At 39.8% G+C, this 16,354-nt stretch overlaps 1 protein-coding gene across 1 annotated transcript in view; it reads right to left on the reverse strand.

Moving 5' to 3' along the window:
• Nucleotides 1–16,354, reverse strand: part of plcd3b (phospholipase C, delta 3b) — a 118,914-nt gene that overhangs the window by 14,345 nt on the left and 88,215 nt on the right. Inside the window, exon 13 of the mRNA XM_067369479.1 lies at nt 282–417. Coding sequence (XP_067225580.1) covers nt 282–417 — 136 coding nt within the window. The remainder of the gene's footprint in view (nt 1–281; nt 418–16,354) is intronic.

The raw sequence follows: 16,354 nt of genomic DNA on the forward strand, positions 1-16,354 counted from the left end.
AACTGTAGGATGTACTGGACCAACAAGTTCGATCCACAGTGGCTCCACCTCGCAAACTACTGGACCTGAAGGATCTGCTGTTAACGTCTTGGTGCCAGATACCACAGGACACCTTCAGGTCCAGGGGTCTTGTAGTCCATGCCTTGGTGGGTAGGCGCTCCTTTGGCAGCACGAGGAGCACCAACAGCATATTAGGCAGGTGGTCATAAGGTTTTGGCCCATTGGTGTATAATTAATAAATGTAAAAAAAAAAAAAAAACAAAAAAAAAAAACTGAAGTACCATTATTGTCAATGCGGTGCGTCTTCTTTGTGTTGTTGTCTATTGGAACCCCATAAGTCTGCACCCATACAAGAGGGTCCACGATGGAGCTGAGCTTCTCTTTGTCAGGTTTAGGCAGCTGCTGGGCTGAAATCACCTGAAATAAGACAAATATATGATTGTGTTTTAAAAAAAGAAGAGGAAAACCAGGAACATTTAAAACCCACTACAGAGTGTACTGCCACCTACAAGACTAGAGTGTGAAGTACTGTATGGCAATGGAGCTTGCCAACCATTTTACTGTAATTTACTTAAATATCAGGTTGTTTTCCAACAAAACTGACTGAACATGATCAGTAAGCCAATGCATTTTCCCCCTGACACTCTTAATCCCAGAACAAACCAAGCTAACGAACTAGTGGCGTCGAAAGCAGACTGCGGGGTTGGCTCACGTCAGCAGCATCTGGGTCCAAAGTTGCCCTGACTCACCAAACTGACGCTCGACACCTGATGGCCAAGTAGCATGTCCGTTCTGTGCCTGCGTAAGAAGAAATGCCTTTCTGTACCAGCAGGTGGCAGTAGTTGAGCAGCCAATCAGAATTATCAGATGGCCTGACTGACCGACGTGCCGACCGATGACCGTCGCTTGGTGTGTTCCGGGCTTTAGGGTCTGTTTACACAACACCGTTTTAAACATGGAAAACTTTTTATGTGTTTTGGCCATTCATTTACACGACAACAGCGTTTTGGTGGCCTGAAAACGCAAACTTTTAAAAACAGGTTTCAAATTACAAGTTTTTGAAAACAGTCTACGTATAAACAAAAACGTGAATCTGTGAAAACAATTACTTCATGCACATGCATATTACATGTTCAGTCTATGGTGTTTCATCGCCATATAATGGCCGGCCAGCAGAATACAGTGTTTTTAGTTTTCATGGATTCGTATGAATGGGGATCGTTTTGACAATGGTGTCGTCTGTACACGGTAAACTCAAAGGAAAAACTTCTCCGTTTTAAGCATATCATTCAGTGGCGTGTTTACCGTTTTGGGGGCCCTAAGCAAAGTCAGGATTTGGGGCCCTTACGCCCCAATATTGCCTAAGATTTTCCTTTGAACAGTAATATTGAGTATATAGAATATAATAGAGACATAAAAACTTTACTTTTACTTTGATTTATTTTACTCTGAACTGTATAACAGCAAACAAAATTGTCTACAGTTTAGTATAAGACATAACAAATCCTGATTTAAAAAAATGGTCTTGTCCATGTCCATGTCCATGGTCTTTCAATTCAAAATTATCCTTTTTATAAGATTCAACAGAATCCTTAATAAGAAATTGAAGGTCTTGGCTTTATCTTGAGCAAGAGTCTTCTTTTTGTCCATTGTCTTGCATGTTCAAAAATCTAGTCCTTTCAGCTGAAATGAACCTTTCTGGTTTTTGCTTCAGCAAAATCCTTAATTATATCCTCCATGTTCAGGGATCTTCTGACTCTCTGCTCAATAGAAATCATTGCTAAGCCATTCAGTCTTTCCAGGAACATTGTGGACCGCAGATAAGTTTTAATCTGCTTCAAAGTGGAGAAGCTTCTCTCTCCTGAGGCAACAGTGATAAGCAATGTCAACAGTAAACGCAAGGCAATACTTAAATTACCATAAAGCTCAAAGAGATTCTCCTTGTAGATATAATCTAACATCTCTGCAGGTGTAGAGATGTGATCTGGAAAAACATGAACAGCTGCTCTCACTCACTCAAGAATCATGTACTGACTGTCAATGTCTCCCAGTGTCTCTTCCAGTTTCTTTCTTTTTTCATTCATCAAGAGTGCCCTCTTGAACTGCCTTTTTCATGTTATCCATCGGATATAGAAATCCGAATAGAGCAAAACAAAATGTCAAATTGTGTGAACCTATCGCTATCACTACTAAGTGCTGTATCAAGCAGAGGAAGAAAAAAATCTTGCTTGAAGTGTTCCTCTGGTGTGAACTGAGCTTCCACTTTTCCCTCATAAAGAAACATCCATGTTGTTCTCCGTTGACATGCAACAGGAAAGGTCATGTCTATCTGCATTTTTTTTTTTAGCAATTTCTCTTGCATCTGTTTGAGCTGATGAGAGTGAATCATTTCTGTACTCCTGGAGAAAATGTTTGACATCGTCTGTTTCCCGTTTCAGGACATCAATTGACATTTTGGGACTCTGCAGAAATTTACTAATATGATTAATCTGGTAAAGTACATTGTACCAGATCACAATGCAGAGAACAATCCGCCAGGATGTCAGCTCTTTACACAGGTTCTGTACCACAGACAATGTCTCTCCATCCTTCTTTTCTGCTGCATGTTTACCAAGTGCAGTTAAGGCCTCTAACATCTCAGGCAACTGGTGATATAGTGCTTTCACACTGTCAATGCGACATTCCCATCTTGTTGTTGAAAGATTTTTGACAGTGAGCTGCACATGGCTTTGCAGGATTGACCAGCATTGTACTGATGAGCTGAAGATGTTATACAGACGCTGAAGAATGCCAAAAAATGTCACAGAAAGCATCTGCCACAACCAAGTTCAATGAATGACTGCTGCAGGGAACACACAGAGCCTTGTTGTTGATCTCAAGTAGTCTTTTCTGGATTCCTTGCTTGTGTCCCATCATATTACTCCCTTTATCGTATGACTGACCACGACAATCAGAAATGTTTAATCTGAAACTGTCAAGCTGCTCAAGTAGGGTATCAAACAAGCCTTTCCCTGTGGTATCATTTACACTGACAAATCCAACAAAATGTTCTGCAATATTTGCTCCCACCGGTGACTCACAATTCACAATGCGAAGTACCAAGGATAGTTGTTCATTGTGGCTAATATCTGGCGTGCAATCCATTATTACAGAAACGTACTTTGCTTTCTTGACTTTCTGAAGAATTGCATCCTTTGTTTTCCCTCCAACTAAGGCAATGAGCTTGTTTTGGATGATGTTACTGAAATAGTGATCTTTGATCTCCTTTTTTTTCTGAATGCCCTCTTAGTGCCTGATTTCGTTCTGCTAAATGACAGACAACAGCAATTATTTTGCTTAAAACAGTGTGGCGAGGGGGGCGTGGTTCAGCGAGGTCTGCAATGGGAGAGAACGTCAGGAGATGCATGGTGAGTGAGTGCGTTAAATGTAAATCACAAACACCTGTTTCTCATTCCAGTGATTGGCACGGAGATAGGATAAAATGCTGCGAGAAGCAGGAGTGTGGGAGAGAGAGGGGAACTGCTGACTGAGACGCTGGTCACGACAACAATACTGAAGTGAAGCCCTTTGTGGATTGTGTATACCGAGACTGGAGTGAAGCCCTTTGTGGATTAATTATTTTGTTGTTGTGCGTTGCACAGTCTTTCTGTTGGACATTTTTGATTTATTGAATAAAGCTCAGTCAGCAGTTAAACGCCGACCCTGTCCTCTTCCTTCCCTATGAACTCTGATCGTACTACACTGGTGCCGAAACCCGGAAGTAAGACGGGTGGCCGCTGCCATGCAATCGACGTCCCCCACCCCGTTTGCCGACATCATCGCCTCCTTCGCGTTCCTACATCAGGAACAACATCAGGCCCTGCTGGACCTGAGGAACGACCAGGAGTGTTGTTTCCAGACCATCTTACAGACCCAGCAGGAGGACCGCGAGAGGTTCTGGAGCTGGATCGACCGGGAGGTTCGCAAGGAGACCATCAGACAGCCGGCTGTGCCCACCCACCTACCCTGGACGATCCCAAAGTCTTCCTTGACCTGTTTGAAAGTTCCGCTGAGGCAAGTGGTTGGCTGCGGGACCAATGGTCGATGAGATTGGTCCTGCTGCTCTTGGGGGAGTCGCAGGTGGCGGCACAGCAGCTGCCAGTGCAGAACCTCCTGGTCTTCGACGACCTTCGGCGGGCCATCATCCAGAGGGCCCTTCGTGATGGCCCAACAGCTCCGGGACTCATGTCGCAAATGGCTACTGACTGAGGGAAGCAATATGGACCAGGTCGTCGATCGTGTGGTACTGGAGCAGTTCATCACTCGGCTCCCAAAGAAAACCGCTGAGTGGGTGCAGTGCCACCGCCCCACGTCGCTGGACCCGGAGCATTTTGTGGATAGGTGTCCGGTTATGGAGGTCGGGACAATGATCCAGTTCCCGGATGACCCGCAGGCTGCCCCTGGTCAAGCTAGCGGGTACCAAATACCTGTGAGTATCAAGGGGGGTACCTATCAGGCTTTGGTGGACTCAGGATGTAACCAAACCTCCATTCATCAAAGCCTGATTTCATCCGAGGCATTGGATACAGGCCGCATGGTTAGGGTGCGGTGTGTGCACGGTGATGTGGTGAAATATCCTATAGTGCCCGTCATTATTAAATTCAGGGGTCAAAAGCATAGTGTTCAGGTGGCAGTTAATCCGCACCTCCGGCATCCGATAATTTTGGGAACGAATTGGCCAGTGTGGACATCGATGGTCAGCCTCTCCAGCCAGGACGTCCGCTTTCTTATCCATATTTTGCGATCATAAAAGATAGGTTGTATCGAGTGACCCAAGACACTCAGACAAAGGAGGATACAACCCAATTGTTAGTTCCAAAGAGCCGCAGAGAAAAGCTTTTCCATGCGGCTCATTCTAGTCAAGTCAAGTCACCTTTATTTATATAGCGCTTTTTACAATGCAGATTGTGTCAAAGCAGCTTTACATTGATAACTGGTACATAATTTGGCTGCACAGCAGCTCTTAAATAATAGTGTCAATGCAGGCAGATCAGAAGCACTGTTGAATAAATGTCAAGAATACTATTGAATATCAAATGTCAAGTGTCCCCAACTAAGCAAGTCAAAGGCAACAGCGGCAAGGAACCCAAACTCCATCAGGTGACATCAGGTGGCAAACAAGTGGCAAATAGGTGTTAAAATGGAGAAAAAAAACCTTGTGAGAAACCAGGCTTAGTCGGGGGGCCAGTTCTCCTCTGGCGAACAGTGCTTTGTTACAATCAGGTTGCCATCATAAGTCTGATAGGATCGCAACAATCAAAGTATTTATTTCATTTCCATCCAGTTGAGGATCGTATTCATCACGCCGGTATGGACGGTCTGTTGAGGAACTGTGCTACTGGCTGTCATGTCGATGAGGCCTTCACAATGGATGATCCAGTTGACTCGATCTCTGCTGATACTTCAGGGCTGCATTGTGGTCGTGTCCAGTTGAGGATCGTATTCATCACGCCGGTATGGACGGTCTGTTGAGGAACTGTGGCACTGGCTGTCGTGTTGATGATGTCTTCACAATGGATGATCCAGTTGACTCGATCTCTGCTGATACTTCAGGGCTGCGTTGTGGTCGTGTCATGGCACCGGTCCTTGGTCTCAGCTGGATACGGCCCAGATCCGGTTGACTACGGTAAACCTCGGGATAAACAGAAAGACTAAGATTAGCGTAGATGCCATTCTTTTTCTGATGTAACGAGTACATCTGTTGTTATAGGAAGTGTTCCCGGTTCCGGCTGACCTAATTTATGCAGCCTAATAATCCTTTAACGGATTTGAAAATATAAATTGATAATGTGTTATGTATATGCCAGGTTAAAGAGATGCGTTTTTAGTCTAGATTTAACACTCTGAGGTCTGAGGGTATCGCCGGCAATACCACCGCGTTTTTTTTCTTACCAGTGTGAAAGAGACTCAAAATACTCCGTCAATGTTGCACATACAATTAAGAGTTATACACCATTTTAATCTGTTGAATATATTCTTTCATTTGTGTACACTCAGAGTAAAAACAAAATGCTGTGCTATTTGTAAAATAAAGAAAACTAACATGATGCGTGATCTCTCATCTCCCTCTGAACAAAGTCCAATCTGATAGTTCTCAGAAAATGAACTGTAACTTAGTGAATACGAATGACAAAAAAATTAAACTTATGTCTAAAGAAACGTTGAAATGTCAGGTTTTAAATCGTGCAAGTCAAATCGAAAACACACATTTTGTGTTTATGTAATCTGTATGAAAAGAGAGCCATGTCAGAAGTCTGTGATTCAGCTCATTACCCGCTAATCCGGCCACGCCCACGGAGCCAGCGCTATTGTCACGATCATTGCCCGTTCCTGTTCACTCCGGACTCCATTTCCCATAATCCTCCCTGTCAATCACATGCACTCACTCCACCTATCACCTGTTGCCACATACAGCCATGCACACTCCACACTAATCACCACATCCAGCTGACACTCATTACCAGGACTAGATATTATCACATAGAGACTGTGTCTGTACCTCGAACTAGTAAATACAAAAAACTTCCAAAACCTTTTAAGGGTAAAAATTTAATTGATGTTCAAAAAATGAAAATCACAGATAAATCAGATAAACAAATGATAAAGCTTGGGTTACTGAATATTAGATCTATTTCTTCAAAAGCACTTATTGTAAATGAAATTATCACAGACAATAAACTAGACTTGCTGTGTTTGACAGAAACCTGGCTAAAACCAGACGATTACATTACTTTAAATGAATCTAGTCCTCAAGGTTATGATTATCGACACAATCCTCGACAGAAAGGCAAAGGGGGAGGTGTTGCTGTAATTTATAGTAATATATTCAGAATCATTCAAAAGAATTTCAAATATAATTCCTTTGAAGTGATGGTGCTTTATGTAACATTATGTAAGTTGACATTTGTGCTGGCTACTGTATACAGGCCACCAGGGCACCATACTGACTTTATCAAAGAATTTGCTGAGTTTCTATCAGAGTTAGTACTGGCTGCGGATAAAGTCCTTGTTGTTGGTGATTTTAATATCCATGTAGATAATAATAAAGACGCATTTGGATTGGCATTTGCAGATATTTTAAACTCTATTGGAGTTAAACAACACGTGTCAGGACCCACTCATTGTCGTAATCATACCCTAGATCTAATACTGTCGCATGGAATAGATATTGATGCTGTTGAAATTCTACAGCAGAGCGATGATATATCAGATCATTATTTAGTCTCGTGTATAATACAATTAGCCAAGGCTACAAAACCACCACCCAGCCATAAATATTGTAGAAAAATCACGTCTGCCACTAAAGATTGCTTTATAAATAATCTCCCCGAGCAGTTTCATCGCCTTAGTATACCTGACAACATAGAAGAACTCGATGCTGCAACAGAAACTATTGGCTCTCTCTTTTCCAGCACATTAGATGCGGTCGCTCCTTTACGTCTAAAGAAGATTAAGGAAACTAATCCAACGCCGTGGTATGATGAGCACACTCGGGCTCTAAAACGAGCTGTTAGAAAAGCTGAACGTAGTTGGAAGAAAACAAAACTAGAAGTTTTTCGCCTTTCGTGGAAAGAAAAAATGATTGAGTACAGAACAGCCATAAGAAATGCTAGATCTACTTATTTTTCAAATCTCTTAATAGAAAACAAACATAATCCTAGGTATTTATTTGACACAGTGGCTAAATTAACTAGAAACAGAGATTCAACTGCTGACGTTTCCATAGAGCACAGCAGTAATGACTTTATGAACTTCTTTACTTGCAAGATTGATAATATTAGAGAGAAAATTATAAACATGCAACCGTCTACAGTTTCTCTTCAGACAGTGCACTGTAGTGTCCCTGAGGTAAAACTAGAATCATTCGCCGCTATAGGAGAGGAAGAATTATCTAAACTTATCAAATCATCAAAATCAACGACATGTATGTTAGACCCAATGCCGACTAAACTACTGAAAGAAATGCTTCCAGAGGTCGTAGGTCCACTTCTTGATATAATTAATTCATCTTTAACACTAGGACACGTGCCAAAAACCTTTAAGCAGGCTATTATCAAACCTCTTATTAAAAAACCTCAACTAGATCCGAGAGATTTAGTAAATTACAGGCCAATCTCGAATCTACCTTTTCTGTCAAAGATACTAGAAAAGGCAGTTTCAACACAACTGTGTTCCTTTTTAGAAAGAAATGGAATCTGTGAGGATTTCCAGTCAGGATTTAGACCATACCATAGTACTGAGACTGCTCTCGTTAGAGTTACAAACGATCTACTCCTATCATCCGATCGTGGCTGTATTTCTCTATTAGTGTTATTAGATCTCAGTGCTGCTTTTGACACTATCGATCATAACATTCTTTTAAAAAGACTTGAAAACTATATTGGCATTAGTGGAATTGCTTTGGCATGGTTCAAATCATACTTATCTGACCGTTATCAGTCTGTGGTAGTTAATGAAGAGATGTCGTATCGATCACAGGTTAAATATGGGGTACCACAAGGCTCAGTATTAGGACCGTTGCTTTTCACTCTGTACATGCTGCCCTTAGGAGAGATAATTAGGAAGCATGGTGTTAGTTTTCACTGCTACGCTGACGATACTCAGCTCTATATTTCCTCGCGCCCTGACGAAACCTACAAATTCACAAAACTAACAGAATGCATAGCTGACATTAAAAACTGGATGACAAGAAATTTCTTATTATTAAATTCAGAAAAAACTGATTTCCTAATCTTTGGACCAAAAACTTCCTCACGAAAAAACCTTGAATACTCTCTAACACTTGACGGGTGCTCCATTAAACCTTCGTCCTCAGTTAGGAACCTGGGTGTGCTCTTTGATACCAATCTTTCATTTGAAAGTCATGTTTCTAGTATCTGTAAAACCGCCTTCTTCCATCTAAAAAATATATCTAAATTACGACATATGCTCTCAATGACAAATGCGGAACAGTTGGTTCATGCATTCATGACCTCAAGACTAGATTATTGTAACGCTCTACTGGGTGGTTGTTCTGCTCGGCTTTTAAACAAACTACAGTTGGTTCAAAATGCGGCAGCTAGAGTTCTTACTAGAACCAGAAAGTATGACCATATTAGCCCAGTTCTGTCAACATTACATTGGCTCCCTATTAAACATCGTATAGATTTTAAAATCTTGCTACTTACTTATAAAGCTCTAAATGGTTTAGCTCCCCAGTACCTAAGTGAGCTCTTAATGCATTATAGTCCTTCACGTTTATTGCGATCTCAGAATTTAGGCCAGTTGATAATACCCAGAATATCAAAATCAACTGAAGGCGGCAGATCATTTTCCTATTTAGCACCTAAACTCTGGAACAATCTTCCTAGCATTGTTCGGGAAGCAGACACACTCTGTCAGTTTAAATCTAGACTAAAAACACATCTCTTTGCTCTTGCATACACATAACACATTATCAATACATTAACATTTTTCAAATCCGTTAAAGGATTGTTACGCTGCAATAATTAGGTCGGCCGGAACCGAGAACATTTCCTATAACACTAGATATACCTGTACATCAGAACAAGAATGGCATCTACGCTAATATCTGTCTCTCTGCTTATCCTGAGGTTTGCCGGGTGCTGGATCCAGGCCGTATCCAGGTCAGATGGAGAACCTGCGTCTGGACCTGACTACAACGTAGCCCAGGATCCCCGTATCCGCTTACATATATTTATATATAATCGATTTTTAATCTCTATAATAAAAATGTACAATTCAGATTTTGATCTCCATATACATTTACATATATATATCTTCCAAGGGGTTTTTTCCCTCCTAGGACTTTTTTCCCAGTGCTAGCACGCTGGGTTTTTCTCCTAGGGGGTTTTTTCCACCCCTGGAAGTCAGCCGACATTGGCTTAATGTAGCACCATCTTGTATATGTTACATATTACCACGCTTGTTTGTACAGTTTTAACCACTTCCCTTTTTTTCTGTGCTTCTAATATGTAAAGCTGCTTTGAAACAATTACCAATTGTAAAAGCGCTATATAAATAAATTTGACTTGACTTTTTGACTTGACTAAAAGACTCACACACACACACCACCTCACCGCGAAGTCTTGATTACTCTTGTGTCAATTCTGAGCGTTTGTATCCTGTCTGCCTGTCTGTATCCTGTCTGCCTGTCTGTTATTGATCCCTGCCTGTTTCCGGTTTATGATTCTCTGCCTTCTGCCTTTGGACTGTTTATTGTTATCTGGACGGTGAACGATATCTGCCTGCCCTGATCTACTGCCTGTACCCTGACTACGATTCTGCCTGTCCCTTGCTGTTCCTGTTTGTTCCTGATTGACTCTGCCTGTACGACCACACTCACTGTAAATAAAAGCCGCAAATGGATCTCTGCCTCAGTCCCTCTTCGTTACAGCTATTCAGACACAAATTCAGAGGCAATACATGCATTCATCATCTCAATCGTGTATTTATTGTCTTGAAAAGTGTTTATTTGGATGGTAAAGCCATGGTTAGCGAACTCTAGAAGACATGCAGTTAGTTCCTGGTTCTTCTTCTTCTTTATATGGATTTGTGGCCTAAAGGTGTACAGAGCGCCCTCCGGCTGCAAGTATGAATTGTATCCAGCACTCATAGTGATGAAATATAGAATAAATATAGAATAAATATTACTCCTCTGTATAGAAATTTGACATAAACATATGTGACCAGTCACGGAAAGTAGGGACACAAGTCGGTTCTGGGGCATTTTGAGTTATTCACAGATTCTGAAAGTGTAGTCTCCAAGTTTTCCAACGATGTGTGACACATGGAAATCTGATAATGTTTGGAGAAGTTGTGGCCATTTGAAGTTAGGCATTCAAGAAAGCTCTATAGGGAGAAAAACGCCTCTAAAGTTGCAGTTCTCACCTGTTCTCACCTGCTGGGAGTGACAATAGGGCTCATTTACATCTCATTTAGATAAACCATACCCCCTGTAAAGCTGCATGGACCGCATACTATTAATAATAAAGGTTAATGTGCATTTTAAATGTCAGTAATTTATCTTTTTTGACCTTTATAAAAATGATTTAGAGGCTGAAATATGTGACTTTGTCAAAACTCTATTTGAACTTGTGCATTGTAGATTGTTGTAAGACACTCCTTTAAAATCTGCCCATCATTTTTAATGTTATTATTTTAATGTTTATGTAAAGAAAAAGTACATATTGATGCTAATTTTATTTGTTATTTGCTGGTTTTCCACATGAAACTTGGTGAATTTACTTTTTGAACAGGATTCTGTGATAACCATGATCATTTTGGTCACTATAATCATGAAATGAAATTTTCTCACCTGAGAAGCCTGTTAAAGAAGAATAGGCAATCCAGGAACTAACTGGACTAACAGGAGGCCAGAGATCGCTAACTATGGCTATTCAAAACACTTTTCAAGACAATAAATACACGATTGAGACGATGAATGCATGTATTGACTGAATTTGTGTCTGAATAGCGCTCCCTCTGTGGGCGTGGCCGCCTTAGCGGATAATGAGCTGAATCACAGACTTCTGACATGGCTCTCTTTTCATACAGATTACATAAACACAGCATGTTTGTTTTCGATTTGACTTACACGATTTAAAACCTGACATTTCAACATTTTTTCAGACACAAGTATAATTTTTTTATGAATAGTATTCACTACGTTACAGTTCATTTTCTGAGAACTATCAGATTGGACTTCGTTCAGAGGGAGATGAGAGATCACGCATCATGTTAGTTTTCTTTATTTTACAAAAAGCACAACATTTTGTTTTTACTCTGAGTGTACACAAATAAAAGAAGACATTCTATAGTTTCAATTGATATATTACTTATGTCTCTAAGACAAAAAATGATGGAGTATTTTAAGTCTGTTTTGCTGCAATGTGAAAAAAATCCTGCAAAATGCGCCGGCGTTTTACCAGACTCCAGAGAGGTAATGTCTTATTATGCCGCTTTCATCGTCGCTCAGATCGTCTTCAGAATCAGTGAGCGCTTGTTCATAAGCATCCGGCTTGTCGAAGAAGTACTTCAAAACATTTTCGGTGTAACGGCCACGGTTCTTCATTGAATTTTGATATCAGCTAGAGCCGGCCAGAGCGCTGCATAATAAGTAGCCACGCTTCCCAGTATGGAAATACACACAGATATGACACGCCCCTACTGCGTGCTAGAATCTCAGAAAAACAAGCCGATTTCAACCTCAAAATGTACGCTTTTAAATATACCAATACTGCTATCTCAAACACGGAAAAGCTTCTTCATGATCTCAAAATTCTGCAAAAAAACGAAAATCACCAATTTTGAAAAAAAATGCTTCTTTCTCATTTTGCTCGAAAGATGTGCTGACGACTTGTGTCCCTGGTTTCCGTGACGGGTCACATATAAGAATCCATCAATATTTCTCCAAATGTGCATGCTTTAAGCTAAAAGCCTATATGAAATGCCACAGAGGTAACATAATTGTTCATACTCTTTGCATCACAGAAATACATTATATTTTAAAGAATATAATAGAATACCATTATTTTAAATTGAGCTGAGACATGATTACAGAGGGTTTTTTTCACAGCCTACCTGACTGAAAGGCCTCATTAATATGCAAGTCATTTCAGGTCATTACTATTTGATTCTTTTGTCTTCTCAGGTCTAAATGGCCCATTATTCATGATCATTCACGCCTCCATGCATACTGTGTTTCTTGACAAAAAAGTGACTTACAAAAACTAAATCAATATATTGTTTTATATGAAGTAGGCAGCATAATTTTTACATAATTCTGAAGCAAAAACTCTAGTCTATAACCTCCAATACCCAAAAGTCTTATGAACACAGATTTAATATACGTTTTTTGGCCTTATTTCAGTGACTTTAGTTTTTTGTTCTTTCAATAACTACGCATAAACATTATTCCTTCAAAAACAAAAACATGTACATACATGTTCCTTACATATTATTGTAGCCTAGTTTGTGTTGAATACAGTGTAATGACACTTGTGACAACCATTTAATGTTGTAATGACACAAATGAAAAAAGCACAAATGTCAGGGCATGTCAAAACTTCTCCAGGCCCCAAATCAGCCTCAGACTCCAGAGGGTTAAACTGACAGAGTGTGTCTGCATCCCAAACAATGCTAGGAAGATTGTTCCAGAGTTTAGGTGCCAAATAGGAGAATGATCTACCGCCTGGAGTTGATTTTGATATTCTAGGTATTATCAGCTGGCCTGAATTCTGAGATCGCAATAAACGTGAAGGACTATAATGTATTAAGAGCTCACTTAGGTACTGGGGAGCTAAACCATTTAGTGCTTTGTAAGTAATTAGCAAGATTTTAAAATCTATACGATGTTTATAAGGAAGCCAATGCAGTGACGATAGAACTGGGCTAATATGGTCATACTTCCTAGTTCTAGTAAGAACTCTAGCTGCTGCATTTTGTACGAGATGTAGTTTATTTATCAAGCGGGAGGAACAACCACCCAGTAGAGCGTTACAGTAATCTAGCCTTGAGGTCATGAATGCATGAACTAACTGTTCTGCATTCTACATTGAGAGCATATGTCGTAGTTTAGATATATTTTTAAGATGGAAGAATGCAGTTTTACAGATGCTGGTAACATGGCCTTCAAATGAAAGATTGGTATCAAAGAGCACACCCAGGTTCCTAACTGACGACGAAGACTTAACAGAGCAGCCATCAAGTGTTAGACAGTATTCTAGATTATTGCGTGAAGTAGTTTTCGGTCCAAAAATTAGAATCTCTGTTTTTCCTGAATTTAGTAGTAGGAAATTACTGGTCATCCAGTTTTTTATATCAGCTATACATTCTGTTAATTTAGCGAATTGGTGATTTTCATCAGGGCGAGAAGAATAATAGAGCCGAGTATCATCAGCGTAACAATAAAAAATAATGCCATGCTTCCTAATGATATCTCCCAACGGTAGCATGTACAGAGTAAAAAGCAACGGTCCTAGTACTGAGCCTTGCGGTACTCCATATTTAACTTGTGATTGATATGACATCTCATCGTTTACTACTACAAACTGATAACGGTCAGATAAGTATGATTTGAACCATGCCAATGCAATTCCACTAATGCCAACATAGTTTTCGAGTCTGTTTAGAAGAATATTGGTATCAATAGTGTCAAATGCGTGATAGTGTCAGATCCAGTAACACTAATAGAGAGATACAACCACGATCTGATGATAAGAGCAAATCATTAGTAACTCTAATGAGAGCAGTCTACTATGGTATGGTCTAAATCCTGACTAGAAATCTTCACAGATACTATTTCTTTCTAAAAAGGAACATAGTTGTGATGAAACTGCCTTTTCTAGTATTTTTGACAGAAAAGTGAGATTTGAGATCGGCCTGTAATTGACTAAATCTCTAGGATCAAGTTGTGGTTTTTTAATAAGAGGTTTAATAACAGCCAGCTTAAAGGTTTTTGGTACGTATCCTAGCAATAAAGATGAATTAACAATATTAAGAAGAGGATCTATGACCTCTGGAAGCATCTCTTTCAATAGCTTAGTTGGTATAGGGTCTAACATACATGTGGATGATTTTGATGATATAACAAGTTTAGACAATTCTTCCTCTCCTAAAGCAGAAATGAATTGAATTTTTCTTTAGGGACACTACAATGCACTGTCTGACACAAGACTGTAGTAGACGGTTGCATGGTTATATTTTTTTCTCTAATATTATCAATCTTGCAAGTAAAGAAGTTCATAAAGTCATTACTGCTGTGCTCTTTGGAAACATCAGAAGTTGAAGCTTTATTTCTTGTTAATTTAGCCACTGTATCAAATTAATTTCCTAGGGTTGTGTTTATGTTCTTCTAAAAGTTTTGAAAAATAGGCAGATCTAGCAGTTTTTAAGGCCTTTCTGTACTCAGTCATTTTCTCTCTCCACGAAATGCGAAATACTTCTAGTTTTGTTTTCTTCCAGCTGCGCTCCATTTTTCTAACTGCTGTTTTTAGGGCCCGAGTGTGCTCATTGTACCATGGTGTTGGATTAATTTCCTTAATCTTTTTTAAACGCAAAGGAGCAACTGAGTCTAATGTGCTGAAAAAGACAGAGGCAATAGTTTCTGTTGCAATATCGAGGTCTTCTAAGCTGTCTGGTATGCTAAGGCGATGAAACTAATCAGGAAGATTATTTATAAAGCAATCTTTAGTGGTGATGGTTCTACCATGTTTATGGCAGGGAGGCAGTTTAGCCTCTTTGACTAAATGTAGTATACACGAGACTAGATAATGATCTGAGATGTCGTCAATCTGCTGCAGAATTTCAATGGCATCAATATCGATTCCATGTGACAATATTAGATCTAAAGTATGATTACGACAATGAGTGGGTCCCGACACGTGTTGTCTAACACCAATAGAGTTTAGAATGTCTGTAAATGCCAATCCTAATGAGTCTTTTTTATTATCTACATGGATATTAAAATCACCAACAACAAGGACTTTATCTGCAGCTAGTACTAATTCTGATAGAAAATCGGCAATCTCTTTGATAAAGTCTGTATGGTGTCCTGGTGGCCTGTATACAGTAGCCAACACAAATGTCAACTTACATAATGTTACGTAAAGCACCATCACTTCGAAGGAATTATATTTGAAAGACTTCTGGCTGATACTGTAAATATTACTATAAATTACAGCAACACCTCCCCCTTTTCCTTTCTGTCGAGGATTGTGTCGATAATCATAACCTTGAGGACTAGACTCATTTAAAGTAATGTAATCGTCCGGTTTTAGCCAAGTTTCTGTCAAACACAGCACATCTAGATTATTGTCTGTGATAATATCGTTTACAATAAGTGCTTTTGAAGAAAGTGATCTAATATTTAACAACCCAAGCTTTATCATTTGTTTATCATTATTATCTCTATTTTTTATTTGTTGAACATCAGTTACATTTTTACCATTTAATGGGTTTGGAAGTTTTTTGTTTTTACTAATTCGGGGTACAGACACAGTCTCTATGTCATAATGTCTAGGTGCAAGAGTTTCTAAGTGTTGGGATTTACCTGACTTCTGTAACGTGAGGCAGCCAGCAGACGGTCGGTTTAGCCAGTCTGTCTGCTTCCTGTCCTAAGCCCCAGTTTGTCATGTTTTAGTTCTGAGACTATGTGCCATATTACTAAAGAGAAGAGCAGCACCATCCCGGGATGGATGAATACCATCTCTTTTCAACAGGTCAGGTCTGCCCCAAAAACTTTTCCAATTGTCTATGAAACCTATATTATTCTGTGGACACCACTTAGATAGCCAGCCATTGAGTGATGATAATC

The sequence above is a fragment of the Chanodichthys erythropterus genome, chromosome 19 (genome assembly GCF_024489055.1).
Source record: "Chanodichthys erythropterus isolate Z2021 chromosome 19, ASM2448905v1, whole genome shotgun sequence".
Taxonomy (NCBI): Eukaryota; Metazoa; Chordata; class Actinopteri; order Cypriniformes; family Xenocyprididae; genus Chanodichthys; species Chanodichthys erythropterus.